Source organism: Gaeumannomyces tritici (assembly GCF_000145635.1).
Source record: "Gaeumannomyces tritici R3-111a-1 unplaced genomic scaffold supercont2.33, whole genome shotgun sequence".
NCBI lineage: Eukaryota > Fungi > Ascomycota > Sordariomycetes > Magnaporthales > Magnaporthaceae > Gaeumannomyces > Gaeumannomyces tritici.
In genome coordinates this window covers 1-12,539 of record NW_008804577.1, presented here as the reverse complement: position 1 = coordinate 12,539, position 12,539 = coordinate 1, and the positions used below count along the sequence as shown (strand labels likewise).

At 56.7% G+C, this 12,539-nt stretch overlaps 6 protein-coding genes across 6 annotated transcripts in view; 3 read left to right on the top strand and 3 right to left on the bottom strand.

Annotated features, from left to right (window-relative positions):
* GGTG_13683 (hypothetical protein) overlaps positions 1–876 on the top strand; it is a gene marked incomplete at its 3' end in the record, with an annotated part of 5,847 nt that extends 4,971 nt beyond the window's left edge. The window contains exons 4-5 of the mRNA XM_009231600.1: positions 68–638; positions 727–876. Coding sequence (XP_009229864.1) covers positions 68–638; positions 727–876 — 721 coding nt within the window. The remainder of the gene's footprint in view (positions 1–67; positions 639–726) is intronic.
* On the bottom strand, positions 750–2,088 carry GGTG_13682 (hypothetical protein). The gene is made up of 4 exons (XM_009231599.1): positions 2,019–2,088; positions 1,857–1,912; positions 1,135–1,798; positions 750–1,034 (listed from the first exon to the last, which is right to left on the bottom strand). Exons 2-4 carry the CDS (start codon positions 1,879–1,881, stop codon positions 938–940), a joined length of 786 nt encoding a protein of 261 aa, XP_009229863.1. The 5' UTR covers positions 1,882–1,912; positions 2,019–2,088; the 3' UTR covers positions 750–937.
* A 1,521-nt stretch (positions 2,089–3,609) lies between these two features.
* GGTG_13681 (hypothetical protein) lies at positions 3,610–7,694 on the top strand. Its single transcript, XM_009231598.1, has 4 exons — positions 3,610–3,869; positions 3,934–4,547; positions 4,680–6,494; positions 6,600–7,694. The coding sequence occupies exons 2-4, from the start codon at positions 3,939–3,941 to the stop codon at positions 6,723–6,725; spliced, it is 2,550 nt and encodes an 849-aa protein (XP_009229862.1). The 5' UTR covers positions 3,610–3,869; positions 3,934–3,938; the 3' UTR covers positions 6,726–7,694.
* Positions 7,676–9,850, bottom strand: GGTG_13680 (hypothetical protein). Its single transcript, XM_009231597.1, has one exon. It carries the CDS (start codon positions 9,372–9,374, stop codon positions 8,571–8,573), a length of 804 nt encoding a protein of 267 aa, XP_009229861.1. The 5' UTR covers positions 9,375–9,850; the 3' UTR covers positions 7,676–8,570.
* Positions 9,851–10,035: 185 nt separating this feature from the next.
* On the bottom strand, positions 10,036–10,710 carry GGTG_13679 (hypothetical protein; the record flags this gene model as incomplete). The annotated part of the gene is made up of 2 exons (XM_009231596.1): positions 10,036–10,502; positions 10,651–10,710. The coding sequence occupies 2 exons, from the start codon at positions 10,708–10,710 to the stop codon at positions 10,311–10,313; spliced, it is 252 nt and encodes an 83-aa protein (XP_009229860.1). The 3' UTR covers positions 10,036–10,310.
* A 928-nt stretch (positions 10,711–11,638) lies between these two features.
* Positions 11,639–11,997, top strand: GGTG_13678 (hypothetical protein; the record flags this gene model as incomplete). Its single annotated transcript, XM_009231595.1, has 2 exons — positions 11,639–11,792; positions 11,868–11,997. 2 exons carry the CDS (start codon positions 11,639–11,641, stop codon positions 11,921–11,923), a joined length of 210 nt encoding a protein of 69 aa, XP_009229859.1. The 3' UTR covers positions 11,924–11,997.
* Between the last annotated feature and the right edge of the window lie 542 nt (positions 11,998–12,539).

Sequence of the window (12,539 nt, the reverse complement as noted above, 5' to 3'; positions counted from 1 at the left end):
GGATGATCCAGGGCATACAGAGCCGAGCTGATGATGACATAACGGGCCACGCCGCGGCCGTGTACAGCGTCCTGAGTGGTTTCGGCGAGCAAGACGTCCAGCTTACGGAGGCAGACTCGGAGCGTTTGGCGGGAGCCGGGGGACCGTCGACAAGAATCCAATTCGGCGCGGCCACGTCGTTCGCCGAGGCGGGAAGGCGACTCGCGGAGTCCTTGACGCTCAATGGAAGACAGAGCATTGCCGTGCAGCTAGTATGCAGACAGTTGGATCGAATTCGTCTCGACGAGCGGGGAACTTCCCAGCTGTGCCTGTTTGTCGGCGGCGAGGGCGGAACGGGAAAGTCGCGCGTAATCGAGGCCGTCGCAGCGCTGTTTGCAAGCAAGGGGATAGGGCATCGTCTGTTAGTGACGGCAACGTCGGGGACAGCGGCTGCACGGATCGAAGGAGTGACGATTCACTCGGCCTGCAGTTTTTCAAAAGACGGAACACGGGGAGGACCCAACAAGACCGAAGACGGCACCAGGCGTTCGAGCGCAGCAGATTTGCGAGTCGACGGCCAAATCCGGATGGACTGGCAGGAGAAGTATTTGCTGATCATCGACGAGGTCAGCATGCTCGGCGCGCGGACGCTGCACGCAGTGAACGAGCAGCTTTGCAGGCTCCGCGGATGCGCAGAAGATTTCGGCGGTATACCAATCGTCCTTTTTTTGCGGGGATTTTCGCCAGTTCCGCCCCGTCCAGGAGCGGTCGATTCTCCTCCCCAGTGAGGCCATCTCGTGGGACGAAAACATGTCGTGCTGCCGCCTCTGCTCTGTCCTGAACGACATGATGCGCCGTAACGGAGTATCCTGGTCACTTCTTCTTTTGGAGATGTAAGTGATAGACGCGTGATTCTACGAGGGGTATCTCTGTGGTTCTTTCGATAACAACAGGCCCCCTACCAAACGTTCCAGACGCCCACGAGCAAAGTGAGGGCAGTGATGCCGAGGGTAACTGTCTTACGGCAGCAGCTTCTCCCTGAGGTCATGCAGTTACTACAATGTTATTTTCGTAAGTCACACTGTTTTTAAGTCTCTATCAGAAGTGGAGCTGTAAAAAAAAAGCAGGGGAAAACGGGCATGGTGGTGAACAAACCTTGCGATCGGTCTCGCGGCGGACGGCCTAGTCTTCCTCGAGCCCCAAGGGCCGAACGTCTTGTCCTCGGACTGCGGCTCGTAGTCCGGGCCGCAGGCCTCGTCGACGCGCCTGACGCTCTCGACGCGCACCCGCTCCAGCCGCCGGGCGTTGAGCCTACCGGCGTACAGGCCCCGCAGCGCGGGCAGGTGCGCGACGTCGCCAGCGCAGTACCAGACAATCCTATCGGTCAGGGGCCGGCACGAGAAGACGTCCTCGCCCGCTCGCATGAGGCCGGCAATTTCCTTCTTGTTCTGGAGCCAGGGACTCAGCAGCTCTTGGGGCGGGTTCAGGTGGCGCTCGACAGCCGCGCTGAGCCCCCAAAGGCGCGTCTTGTTGCCCCGCCGCGCGGCATTCTCGAGCAGCTGCACGTCGGTCACGCCCGCGAGGCGAACCCGGTGGTGCGACCAGAGCGCGTTGGCGTCGTTGCGCACGTCCCAGAAGTACTTTGGGACGTCCGGATCCTCGAGGATTCCCTTGAGCGTCCTGCCGGCTCCGTTTGCGGTGGTGAAGGCGGCGTCGCCGAGGGTGTGGACGTCGATAAGGCTTGTCTTTTTCGTGGGGCGGACGAGGGCGGTGAGAATATCGAGCGTCCCGTTGCGGCTAAGGTTCCTCCCCTCGAGATCTAGATACAGTGTGCTTCGATGGGAAATCGAGGAGAGGAAGACTCGAAGCTTCTCCACCGACGGTCGTCGTGGGAGCGGGCATGTTTGTCGATAGCAAGAAAGGCTTGGCTTAACTGGAAGGTAACATCTCCGTTCGTTCGTCAGTATCCTTTGCACAGCCTTTCCTGGTCTGATGGCGAACCAAGTTCTCCTGCAGAGTGTATCCTTTGCCACAGCCACATTTGAACCTATCTTTCCCTCTACGTCCATGGTGAATTTTGATGTGGCTGTCAAGTTCGCGTTGCGCAGCAGTTCCCCACCAAGAGCAGTTGAATGGGGCAAATGGGCACTGTTTTGGCTTCGTGTGGGTATGGACGTGCTTGCTAGCAGCTTGTTAGAAGTATGATAGAAGTAAGGCTGAGGTAGAACGTACGTAAGTAGGCTTGGCAGATCGAATTGCATAGAACAGTTACGCCATTGGCAATGATATTTTGTGGGGGCAGCGCGGGCGTTTGATGATATAGAGCACTGCGGAAGATCAGCGACTTGACGGGAGGTGCACAGAGCGTCTGTACCAATGCCAGAATCGGGTTCGGTCGAAAGGACCGAAGCGTTCAAGGGTTCGTCGAGTGGTACAGAGGAACCAAACAGCGCAGCTGGAACTGTGGAGAAGCCGGCCGACTGCATCAGGTCAAGGCCCCAAGCGTCTTGACCCTGGTTCTCGTTGGCACCGGGGAACGGATGTGAATGGTCAAGGTAGAGGCCGGTTCTAGATAAATATTGGCTGTTGAAACTCGCTTGTCCGGCCGACCAGACATAGGCCTCTGGCGCACTCTCCGATGGTTGCTCCAGAAGTCGCTGTGCTGGGTACTGATGGCTACTCGGAAGCTCGTTGAGGCCCGGGGCTTCAGAGGCAACTGGAATCCAGGTATCTCCAAGCGCAGGAATAAATTCGTTAGCGCTAAGCAATGCCATCTCCCGTGCACGGATTGGAATGGAGCGCCATACCGGTGTCACTGCTATACGCCGCCGCGTGTGGGAAAATGACTCGGCCGTGCCCTGCCTCGCGAAACCAGTCATCTCGCTGCAGGCCAGGGCCTTCTCCAATGGCTTCTATAATATTTCGTTAACCATCTGCATGTATGGTGTATTCTTTGCATTGGGCTTTACCTTTATGATGCTCGCCCGGGTTTGCCATGGCGGCCCCAAATTCCATATAGTGTGCAAGAGAGGGCGTAGCGAGAATGCCTGATGTTGGATAACTTCCGCAGAGGAAAGCGACAGATTCCAGATTCATCATAAAAGGCTTCCCTACCTTCAAGCTCGTCACTATCGCTTTAATATGAGGGATCAAGAACCACGGGCAGACTCGATTCCGGGAAATCTGCGTTCGGAGGGTATACAAGAGCAGCGCAACACAGGCCAGCTTTGCCTGCGATCGTGCGCAAACGCGATGACATCACCGAGGAAGCAGAGGCGGGGCTTTGCGGATGTGTGAGTGGTGTCTCGAGCGCCGCAATGCCCCACCTTTGTAGCTCTAGACCCTGAGGACCGCCCTGCAAAATCTCTGTGCACCGCCCAACAGAATGAAAACAGCCAATTGGCTGTCAGGTAATCAATCCAAGCCGCTGGATCACAACATTGGCTGGGCCTACCCGGCTGCTGCACGAGGTCTCCCACTACTCCATGATGGTACACACTGCCGCGTAGGACTCCCACTGCATGATGACTCCCACTACTGCAAGAGGCCCCCGTTGATGTCGGGGGCCTTATGGATGCGCATGTGAACGGCCGAGCACGACAGAATTGGCCAAAGGGCAGGCTGGACTCGGTGGAAACGGTCTCCATTTATTAGCCTTGGATAGTGCCGAAGGGGCGGTTTTTCAAACCCTTGGACACTACCTTGCTCTGCCCGCACCTTGGACGGTCCGGGAGCCTCGAATTGCTACGCACTCGAAGACAATAACGACCTGAGAAACGTCTTCGGTTTTCGACATCGCGAAAAGGTCTGTGACAGCTGGGGCTGCCCCACTGTAGAAGCGCAACTTGGGAAATTTTAACCAAATCCGGTTTCAAAGCAACCCTAGTGAGGTAAGTACCTTCGTTTAATCCTTTTAGCGCTGCATGAGGATTAAAAACCAGGATTTCGATGTAGACACAATGCGTGCTGCGGCATTTCCCTGTGTCGGTTGGTGGAGAGGTCCTTCTCTCCACGTGACAGCGCGTTTCGATAGCTTGCAGCGCACGCGTCTGTCGGGTGTCAAGTCGTGGCGTGACCGTCCTCAACCTCACCAGCCTTTCCCGAAACCCCGTTCGCTCATTTCCTCAGCATTCCACTGCCGCCTGATAATTCCCGCATCTGGACCTGCGAGCGCTGCGAGCGACTGCGGATCTGTCGACGACCTGTTCGACGGGGACGAGGCAGGCGCCGTCCCGGAACACGCGGTCTCCGGCCAGGCACAGGCTCCCCGCCCTTCGCCTCAAGACCCTTTGAAGCGCAAGTTCGAGGGTGAGGAGGATGAGTTCGACGATTTTCTTGCTGAGGGGTTCGCGGCGATAGAAGATGCCAAGAAGCCACGGATCAAGCTCGAAGCCGACGACGCTGCGCCGTGCCCTTCTAGAACCGAGCTGGCGCGGAAGATCCTCCGCCAGACATTTGGCCACGATGGATTTCGCCCGGAGCAGGAAGCTGCCATATCCAGCATCCTTTATGGCAGGAATGCCATGGTCGTGCTGCCAACGGGAGGAGGTAAAAGTTTGTGCTATCAGGTCAGTCAGCGTAGCATACCTCATTATAGTCCTCCCAGACACATGGACCGGCCACCTCCCATCTCAACTATTGCTTGCACGTGGATCAAAAAGAACGACATTACCCTGGCTTACTAACGCCATATATCACAGGTGCCGGCAATCGCTTTTGAGGAACTTGACCGTGCCAGTGGCGCTAGGCGTGGTCACGGCATCACCATCGTCGTCTCCCCCCTTCTTTCTCTCATAAGGGACCAGGTCGAGGTGCTCAAGCGCAAGGGCATTCCTGTCGACAGCCTTGACTCGACCAAGACTTGGGGGCAACAAAAGGAAATCAATGCTAAGATGCGAAACGGGACGCTGCGTCTCCTATATTGCCCTCCGGAGCGACTCATCAACCAGAACTTTATCAAGTGTCTTAAGGATGTGGCCGGTGGGGTCCGGCTCGTCGCCGTCGATGAGGCTCACTGCATTTTCGAATGGGGTCACCAGTTCAGACCGGACTACTTAAAGGTCGCCCGGTTTATCCAGGAGGTTAAGGCCGAGCGGGCTATCTGCCTCACGGCCACGGCCACGACCAACGTCATTCACGACATTTGCAAAGACTTCAATATCGCCAAGACCGATGTCTTCCGCACCGCACTCTATCGTCCCAACTTGCGGCTTCTTGCGAGACCCGTGGAGTGCGCTAGTGATAAGCTGGAGGAACTCCTTTCGTTTTTGGAGGAACACAAGGGCCCAACGCTGATCTACGTTACAACCCGGAGGCAAACGGTTCAGTTGGCGAAGGAGCTAGTCAATGCTGGGCTGTGCGCTCTCCCGTTCCACGCAGGGATGCAAACGGAAGACAAGGAAGCTACCCAAGACAAGTTTATGGCTGACGAGGTCGATATTGTTGTCGCCACGATCGCGTTTGGTATGGGAATCGACAAGCCCAACATCCGAAATGTGGTCAACTACGGCATTCCAGGCTCGGTCGAGGAGTATAGTCAACAGGTTGGCCGCGCCGGTCGAGACGGAAAGCCCAGCACCTGCATGTTCTACCTCTGCCCCGAGGACGAGGGTATTCGCTCGTCGCTCGCCTATGGTGGTACTCCAACGCGGGACGACGTGGTTTCAGTGCTGCAGAATATTTTTGACGACGAGGTCACGGCGCTTCCTGTCGAAGGTATTTTCAGACGCAACCACTATGCCCAGATGACTGAGTACGACATCTGTGCTAGCCCTCTGTCGATTATCTATGGGATGCTGGAAATGCGATTCGGGTTGATCCGCGCCACCACCTCCGAGTATGGCGAGTACAAATTCGATGCTCAAACTGAGTACGATGTCGCCACAATCTTGAAAGACCAGTCGCCCGCAGCACAAGCTATCATTCGATTCTCTAAGCCGGTGGGAGGCAGCATTTACAGCATAGATGTTCGGACCGCCGCTAGGATCCTGAACCTCAACCGGCGGGCGATTGTCAGGAAGATCAACGAACTGCATGACAAGGGCTTGATCAATTTGGTGGTCTCGGGGCAGGAAAACCGGTATCAGGTCACATCCAAGAAGCTGCCTCAGACGCCTGCCGAGATCGGCACTCTTGCCGACGAGATCTTCGCCGGTTTAAAGGGGCGTGAATCCGACGCAGTCCATCGGATCGAACAGGTAATAGGGCTGGTGACGGGAAAGCAGTGCTTTGCCTACGCACTTGCCTTGCACTTCGGCATGAACCTGCCAGGCGACAAGAAGCGCTGCGGCCACTGCGGCTTCTGCGAGACAGGTGTCGCTGTTGTCATGCCCGAGGCGCCGCCCCGGGCTCCGGTCGACCTTAACCTGCTCATGGAGACCCTCGGCGTCATCCCGGACCGCGATGACCCCTTGTTCCTGACCAGGGTCGCGTTTGGCATCTTCACCCCGCGCACAATACGGATAAAGATCAGTAAGAATCGTGTGTTTGGGTCGCTGGTGGGCCACAACTTCAACGTAGGGATCTCCGGCTCGAGAAGTTTCTTTCCGTTCTGTCCTTTCCGATCGGCCTTTTTGGTTTCATATTAACATGCCTGCCATTTCTAAACCCACCCCCTATAGGCGGTTCTCGACGAATTCACCCAGGTCTGCAGCCAGGAGGGCGGAAAGAGTAGCAGCGTCAAGCGGGAGCACTCGACGCCGTCGATCAACGAGGAACCGACGAGCAGCGCCTATTCGGGCCGATAAACTCAGTCTGGTGGTCGAGCCTGAGGGCGAGGTCGGGGCTCCGGATCCAACCCAGCGGTCGGGGCCGGGGGCGAGGCCGGGACTGGGGGCGGACTTGAAGCTCTTGGCTGCGCTCAGAGACCAATACCCATGCCACCGGGGAGCCAAACCATGGAAGTGTTTCTCCGCCACTCTCGAGACAAATCTCAAGCGCCCACTTGTGAGGTGAGTCTGCGTGACGGCGAACGCCCAAAACTTGACTTGAGGGAGCCGATAAACAGCAGGACAGAGGCTGCGAGGAGCCGGGCTGGAACGGATCGCGTGGGAGGGAAGGGAGCCCAGAGGCGGGCGGGAAGTATGAAAAATCTCTTTCAGGTTGGGTCGAGTGGCAATAGAGTCCACACCAGCCAGACTCGTTGGCGGTGGAACAAAAGGACGGAGGCGAGATGGGCTGGATGGCGCACATGTGGTAGCCAGCCTGACCTCGGTCTTGGCAAACGGGCGGTCGCGCTAGGCTTTTGGGAGGAAAGTCTGTGCTGATGCTTACCACCAATTCAACATAAAGTGAACATGAAGTGCCAATATGGGTTGGGGGCCGCGAACGAAGGAACGTGCAGCAGCACGCATGCCCGGCGAGTATGCAGCCGCAGGTGGGGTTGGCGAGGGGCAGACGAGTCCCAATCGCGGTTGACGCAGAAGCAGTGAGGCTGGGAATGAATGCACTGGAGGGGAAGGCACGGGAGGGTTGGTAGCGATCTGCGCGTTTTGTGCGCAGTTAGCAGGGTAACTATTGGATGCAGCAACAATCCTCCTCCATGCAGGAGATTGTCTGAGGTAGTTCGGTTGGCGATATGAAGTCGTGTCCCGATAGGATTGCACCGGTCGTTCCACTGCACTCGAAGAAATCTTGACCAGGCTGGACGGCGGTAATGCCGTATCTGGACCCTGCTACGTGGGTGTTTCTTGTACGGCCGGCGCTTCCATCACTTCAGGGCAGGCTGAGGCAGCACCCGATTTGTGGGGGTTTGATTCTGACTTGTATGCGGCCCATCTCCATACCTTATCTGCCTTTATTGGCAACAGACGCATTATATAACGGGGCTGCAACACTGCTTGCACTGTCTCGTCTGCTTGTGCACGAAGCTAAGGCACTGGCGTCCAGAATATCCTGCAAATCAAGCCCAATGACAACATGGAAAAAATGTACCGCGCCCGTTGGCTCCGCCGTTTGAGCTCGTGTTCGGTTATGGAAGGGAAGTCGTAGTTGCAGGCGTTTCCGCCTGTAATACTAACCTAAACTCTGATGAGATTGGGTAGGTTGGAGGAATCGGGGAGTGTGGTTATCTCGACCCCCTTGGCTTAGATTCCGGGAGGTACTAGTGGTGTAATTGTAGGAAGGAAGGGGATGGGGTTTTGTCGTGGGAGTGGTTCTGTGGTTTATTGGTGCGTTTTCGGTCTCTGTGGGCAAGTTAACTCGTAAAAGCGTGTGGTTTGCAAGAAGCTTGCGAAATCTTTCGGGCCTGAGCTTAGGCGGAGCCAGTACTCTTGCGGTGTCCGAGGGGTGAGCTTGAAGGTTGGCCATTTGTTACGGAACCGCGTGGTTTTACGGCAGTAGACGATGTGTTCAGGCGTCTTGGGTCTCTTGCAGGAGCAGGTGCCCCGATCGACTCGTTCCCGCCAGCGACCCTACGGCCCAGCGCGTCGCAGACGTACCGCAGCTTCTCAACGTCGGCAACATCCGGTCCCACGTCGAGAGCGAACATCCCCCGACGAGCTAATCTCGTGGATCCCAGCCGCTGCACCCTCCGGCTCTACCACCGCCCCCTCGCCCCCGTCTTCGCCCTCCGAGTCTGCTCCCCTGCCTACTCACGCCTCGCCGCCCCCGACATCGTCTCCCCGCTCTAGCGCTGCAAGAATCTCTCGGACATCCCTCAGTTCCCCTTCTTCTAGGCCGCGCTCCGTAGGTGGCACGACCTGTCCCGTTCGCGCCTTCTCCCACGCCGACGGCTCGTTCCGCTCCAGACGCGCGTAGACTTGAGAGGGCACACCGTGTGACGGCGCTTCCCAGGTGTCCATGTCGGCCGTGTCGATGTGGATCGTCGCGTACAGCGGATTATTCCTCTTAAGCCACACCAGCGCCTTTTCGACGACACGGCGCCTCACTGATAGCAGTGCTGATAGGTCACCCGGTGCCGGTTTCTCCGGCCCCTGCCAAGAGACATGGATCTCATCCATAACCTTTACCAGCGGATGGGGGAGGACATTGCTGACGAGGTCCTGTACGTTATTGGGGAATACTGTAATGTGCCCCTTAACGTGCTTCGGATATCTCGCGCTCTGTCTACGCCCCTCCGGCAAACTGTACTTGGTGATGAACCCATAACACGAGTTCAGCGCAATGAGCTTCTCCTCAACTGGCGTAAGGCCCTTCAACTCGTCCGGAAACATGTGCTCGCAACCTAGGCGGCTGTGGAGCTGGCCTGCAGGAGACAACACACTATTCCCCATTTGCCTTAGGCAATCTTTACACCCCGAAATCTTCTCCCCTGCGGGGAAGCATTCGCGACACTGGAAAGGCGAGCCGTCTGACTTCGTGATAAGACTAGCCGTCCACTGATCCCAATCAATGTCTTCCAGCTCGGCCCTGGCACACTTGCGATAGCAGATCATGCATGGAGATTGCGTTTGGCTCACCTTTTGTGGCTGAGACGACGAAATTACGACGAAGAATCCCCTGGCAGGAAGGGACCTAGGCAGGTGCGCCTCCTTTCTGCAGCAAAACGCCGCGCTCGGTAGTCCTCGTGCCGGGCTATCACGTCTGCTCTCGCCCGCTCTTCAATGCCATACAGGCTGCAAGATCGAGTGGGCTCGAAGGGTGAAGGATGCTCCAGGCTGGAAGGCCTGCCTGGCCTCCCGCTCGAACGCGGCCCGTCGTCCAGGGGCCGGACCAGTTCCTTAGCTGCCACGACGCGCTTCCACACCGGATCCTTTACCTTGGTGGCATAATTGGTAGGCGTCGACGTCGGCTTCCCCCGAGCTAGCCCCTCCTTTTAATTTTTTTTTCCATCTAGCCTGCATCGGATCCGGATATGGTGGCGCGGGGCTGTCACCCCATGCAAGGATGTCGACAATGGTAGAGAATGAAACATCATCGGGTTGCTTCGAATTTAGTCACGCTTAATCATGTGACTTCGCCCGCCGACCAGACTCCACTTCTATGGCCCGCTGACGTTGTGTGCACGGCCAATGACGTTACGTGGATCCAAAGGTACCCCTGCTCCGCTCCTACTTTGGGCTGCTGGCGTGGTTTGCTTCTTCGAAAAGCAGTGCTACCACGCCAGAGACGATAAAGTCAAGCTGCGGATATGATTCTCTATATCAGAGCTGCCAGGGCAGGCAAAGTAAACGTGAGCAGTAAAGTAGATTAGTTGTTGAAGAGAGGGAGGCCCGGAGGGCCCGGCCTGCACAGAATTGGGATATGCCCAATTCCGTGTGGGGGCCCACTTGGTGGGGCTCGCCCTTATCTAGATAAGGGCTGCGGGTTTCCGAGAGCCGCGTGCCTCCTACTTTTTACGAGGGCCCTACTGGCCGTGACAGTGAAGATCCCTAATACAGGCTGCTCAGCACCAGCGACAGGATGCCGATGCAGAACAGGATCGGGCCGTAAATGCGCGCAAAGTAGTCCGAGTACTGCGGCTCGAGGGACTGGTACCGGGTGTGGAGGCCGACCAGGAGGCGCGCGTAGAAGTCCAAGCGGGTTAGACGGATCTCGCCGTACCGGTACCGCTCCGACACGTCCTGGTCCGCGACGCGCGCGCGCACGTCGGCCGAACGGGCACGAGGCCGTGGTCAAACTGCTGCTCGCCACAGGCAAGGTCGACGTCGACAGGAAGGACAACTACGGGCGGACGCCGCTGTCTTAACGCCGCTGTCGTGGGCCGCGAACAATGAACCCGCTGCTAGTGTGGAACGTCTCCGATAACGACTCTACCACGCCCCTACCCATCCCTGCTGTCAAAACGAGGGTACTCGATGGTACCGTGTGGACGATCTAGAAGATTCTAGGTGGCATACGAGCACGTGCTGAACGAGTGCACGTACCACATACTGTGTATATGTACTGGAACCGTAATCCTTTTCGAACAAAGAGGGAGCGAAGAGCAGTTTTTCGACAGAAATAGGACTAGACACTGTCAGCCGGCTACCCCAGTTCGATTCCCCGCACCTCCGCACAAAGTGCAGCGTCTAACATGTGCACGCAGCTAGAATCGAACCTGAAGCTCCAACTGGTAGTGGCTTGGATAATTGTAACGAACAGTGGTGCGAGCCTTATGTATCGGAGCCAGATGGGGGTCAATAAACTAGTGGTGCGGAAGGTTGTTGATTGAAGGAATCTGCCCTGCGGGCCTCCTCGCGAGGCGGGGATATCTATCCACGGCGGGGTAAAGCCACGTGCTAATCACGTGGTCGCTGCACCCCTTGGTAGCCGTGACATTATGCCACTGCGCCAATACTCCACAATGGTCATCAATCCAAGCCACTGCTTGGATCGCTCGTCTGCACAGCTTATCTGAGGCAGGGTCTGCACATATGATGTGTCACGGACCGGAGGGGTGCAATAGAAGTGGTGTGTAAAAGGATGAATTCTCGTGCGAGGGAGGCCCGTAGGGCTGGATCGCGGGGCACGACTATCTAGGAAAGCGTGCGTAGGGCGCGGGGTCACGTAACGTCCCCTAACAGCTATGACATGATGTATTCTTACCCGCTGGGCTCCTGAAAACGCTTGTAGGGGAGAGAGTGCGGGAGTGCAATTGTTTCCCGTTGCCTTTCTAAGAACTAGGGAAAGAGAGGGGAGGGTAGTCGGGTCGATCGAATCTCTCTCGGCTGACGTCGTCACTACCGTAACCACAGTAGATCGTGTCGCGTTCCTTTGAATGCTGCGAGCGGGCAGACACAATGCCAAGCCAGACAGCCCCTACGGAAGCGGGCGCCGCAACGAGAGAATCAAGAAGATCGCCAAATGGCCGAACTGGAGCAAGAGTATGACGAGCAGCAAGCTCATGGGCAAGTCTTTTGTTCATCCTCCCAGTAAGTTTCTAGTTTTCGACCCGGATAGGTCTGAAGACTGGCCGATTTGTCTTAAGACAAACAATTTTAAGATAGGGACAGGTCTCAAGACAGAGCCAGTCTTGGGACAGCAGTCTGCGGACGGGTCTTAAGACAAAGCCGGTCTTGGGACAGACAGGTTTTAAAACAAAGCCAGTTTTGGGACAGCAGTCCGCGGACATGGGACCGGGCTTTGTCTTAAAACCTGTCTGTCCCAAGACTGGCTCTGTTTTAAAACCTGTCCGCAAACTGCTGTCCCAAGACTGGCTCTGTCTTGAGACCTGTATGTCCCAAGACTGGCTCCATTTAAAACCTGTCCGCAAACTGCTGTCCCAAGACTGGCTTTGTCTCGAGACCCGTCCGCAGACTGCTGTCCCAAGACTGGCTCCGTCTTGAAACCTGTCCTTGTTTGTCTAAGGATACTTTGGAAAGGGACCTGCAACGCTGGCCGGTCCAATTTCCGTGTCGCATCCGGTCTGCACTCCCTACGATTATGCCCATCGGGGTCTCTGGCTCTGGGCCGTCCTTTCTGGCTACCAAAAAAGCCACTTCCGGCGTCTTGGTCTGCCACTTATCTCGTGGGTCCCTTGGTCACCCGCTCTCGTGCGCTTATGGTTGATGGTGAGGTGCGAAAGGCGAATTTTGGCTGCTGAAAAGGTGGGTAATAATGCCTCCGCAACCTTCGAAACCTCTCGGTACCTATTGTTGGCAGAAAGACTTCTTTCTCCC

Coding starts and splice junctions, on each gene's coding strand:
- GGTG_13682 (XM_009231599.1), bottom strand. CDS start 1,881: ATGCCCGCTCCCACGACGACCGTCG. Junction 1,799..1,856: donor CGCTCCCACGACGACCGTCG/GTGGAGAAGCTT, acceptor CACTGTATCTAG/ATCTCGAGGGGAGGAACCTT. Junction 1,035..1,134: donor GCCGCGAGACCGATCGCAAG/GTTTGTTCACCA, acceptor ATAACATTGTAG/TAACTGCATGACCTCAGGGA.
- GGTG_13681 (XM_009231598.1), top strand. CDS start 3,939: ATGCGTGCTGCGGCATTTCCCTGTGTCGGTTGGTGGAGAGGTCCTTCT. Junction 4,548..4,679: donor GTAAAAGTTTGTGCTATCAG/GTCAGTCAGCGT, acceptor CATATATCACAG/GTGCCGGCAATCGCTTTTGA. Junction 6,495..6,599: donor TGGTGGGCCACAACTTCAAC/GTAGGGATCTCC, acceptor CACCCCCTATAG/GCGGTTCTCGACGAATTCAC.
- GGTG_13680 (XM_009231597.1), bottom strand. CDS start 9,374: ATGATCTGCTATCGCAAGTGTGCCAGGGCCGAGCTGGAAGACATTGAT.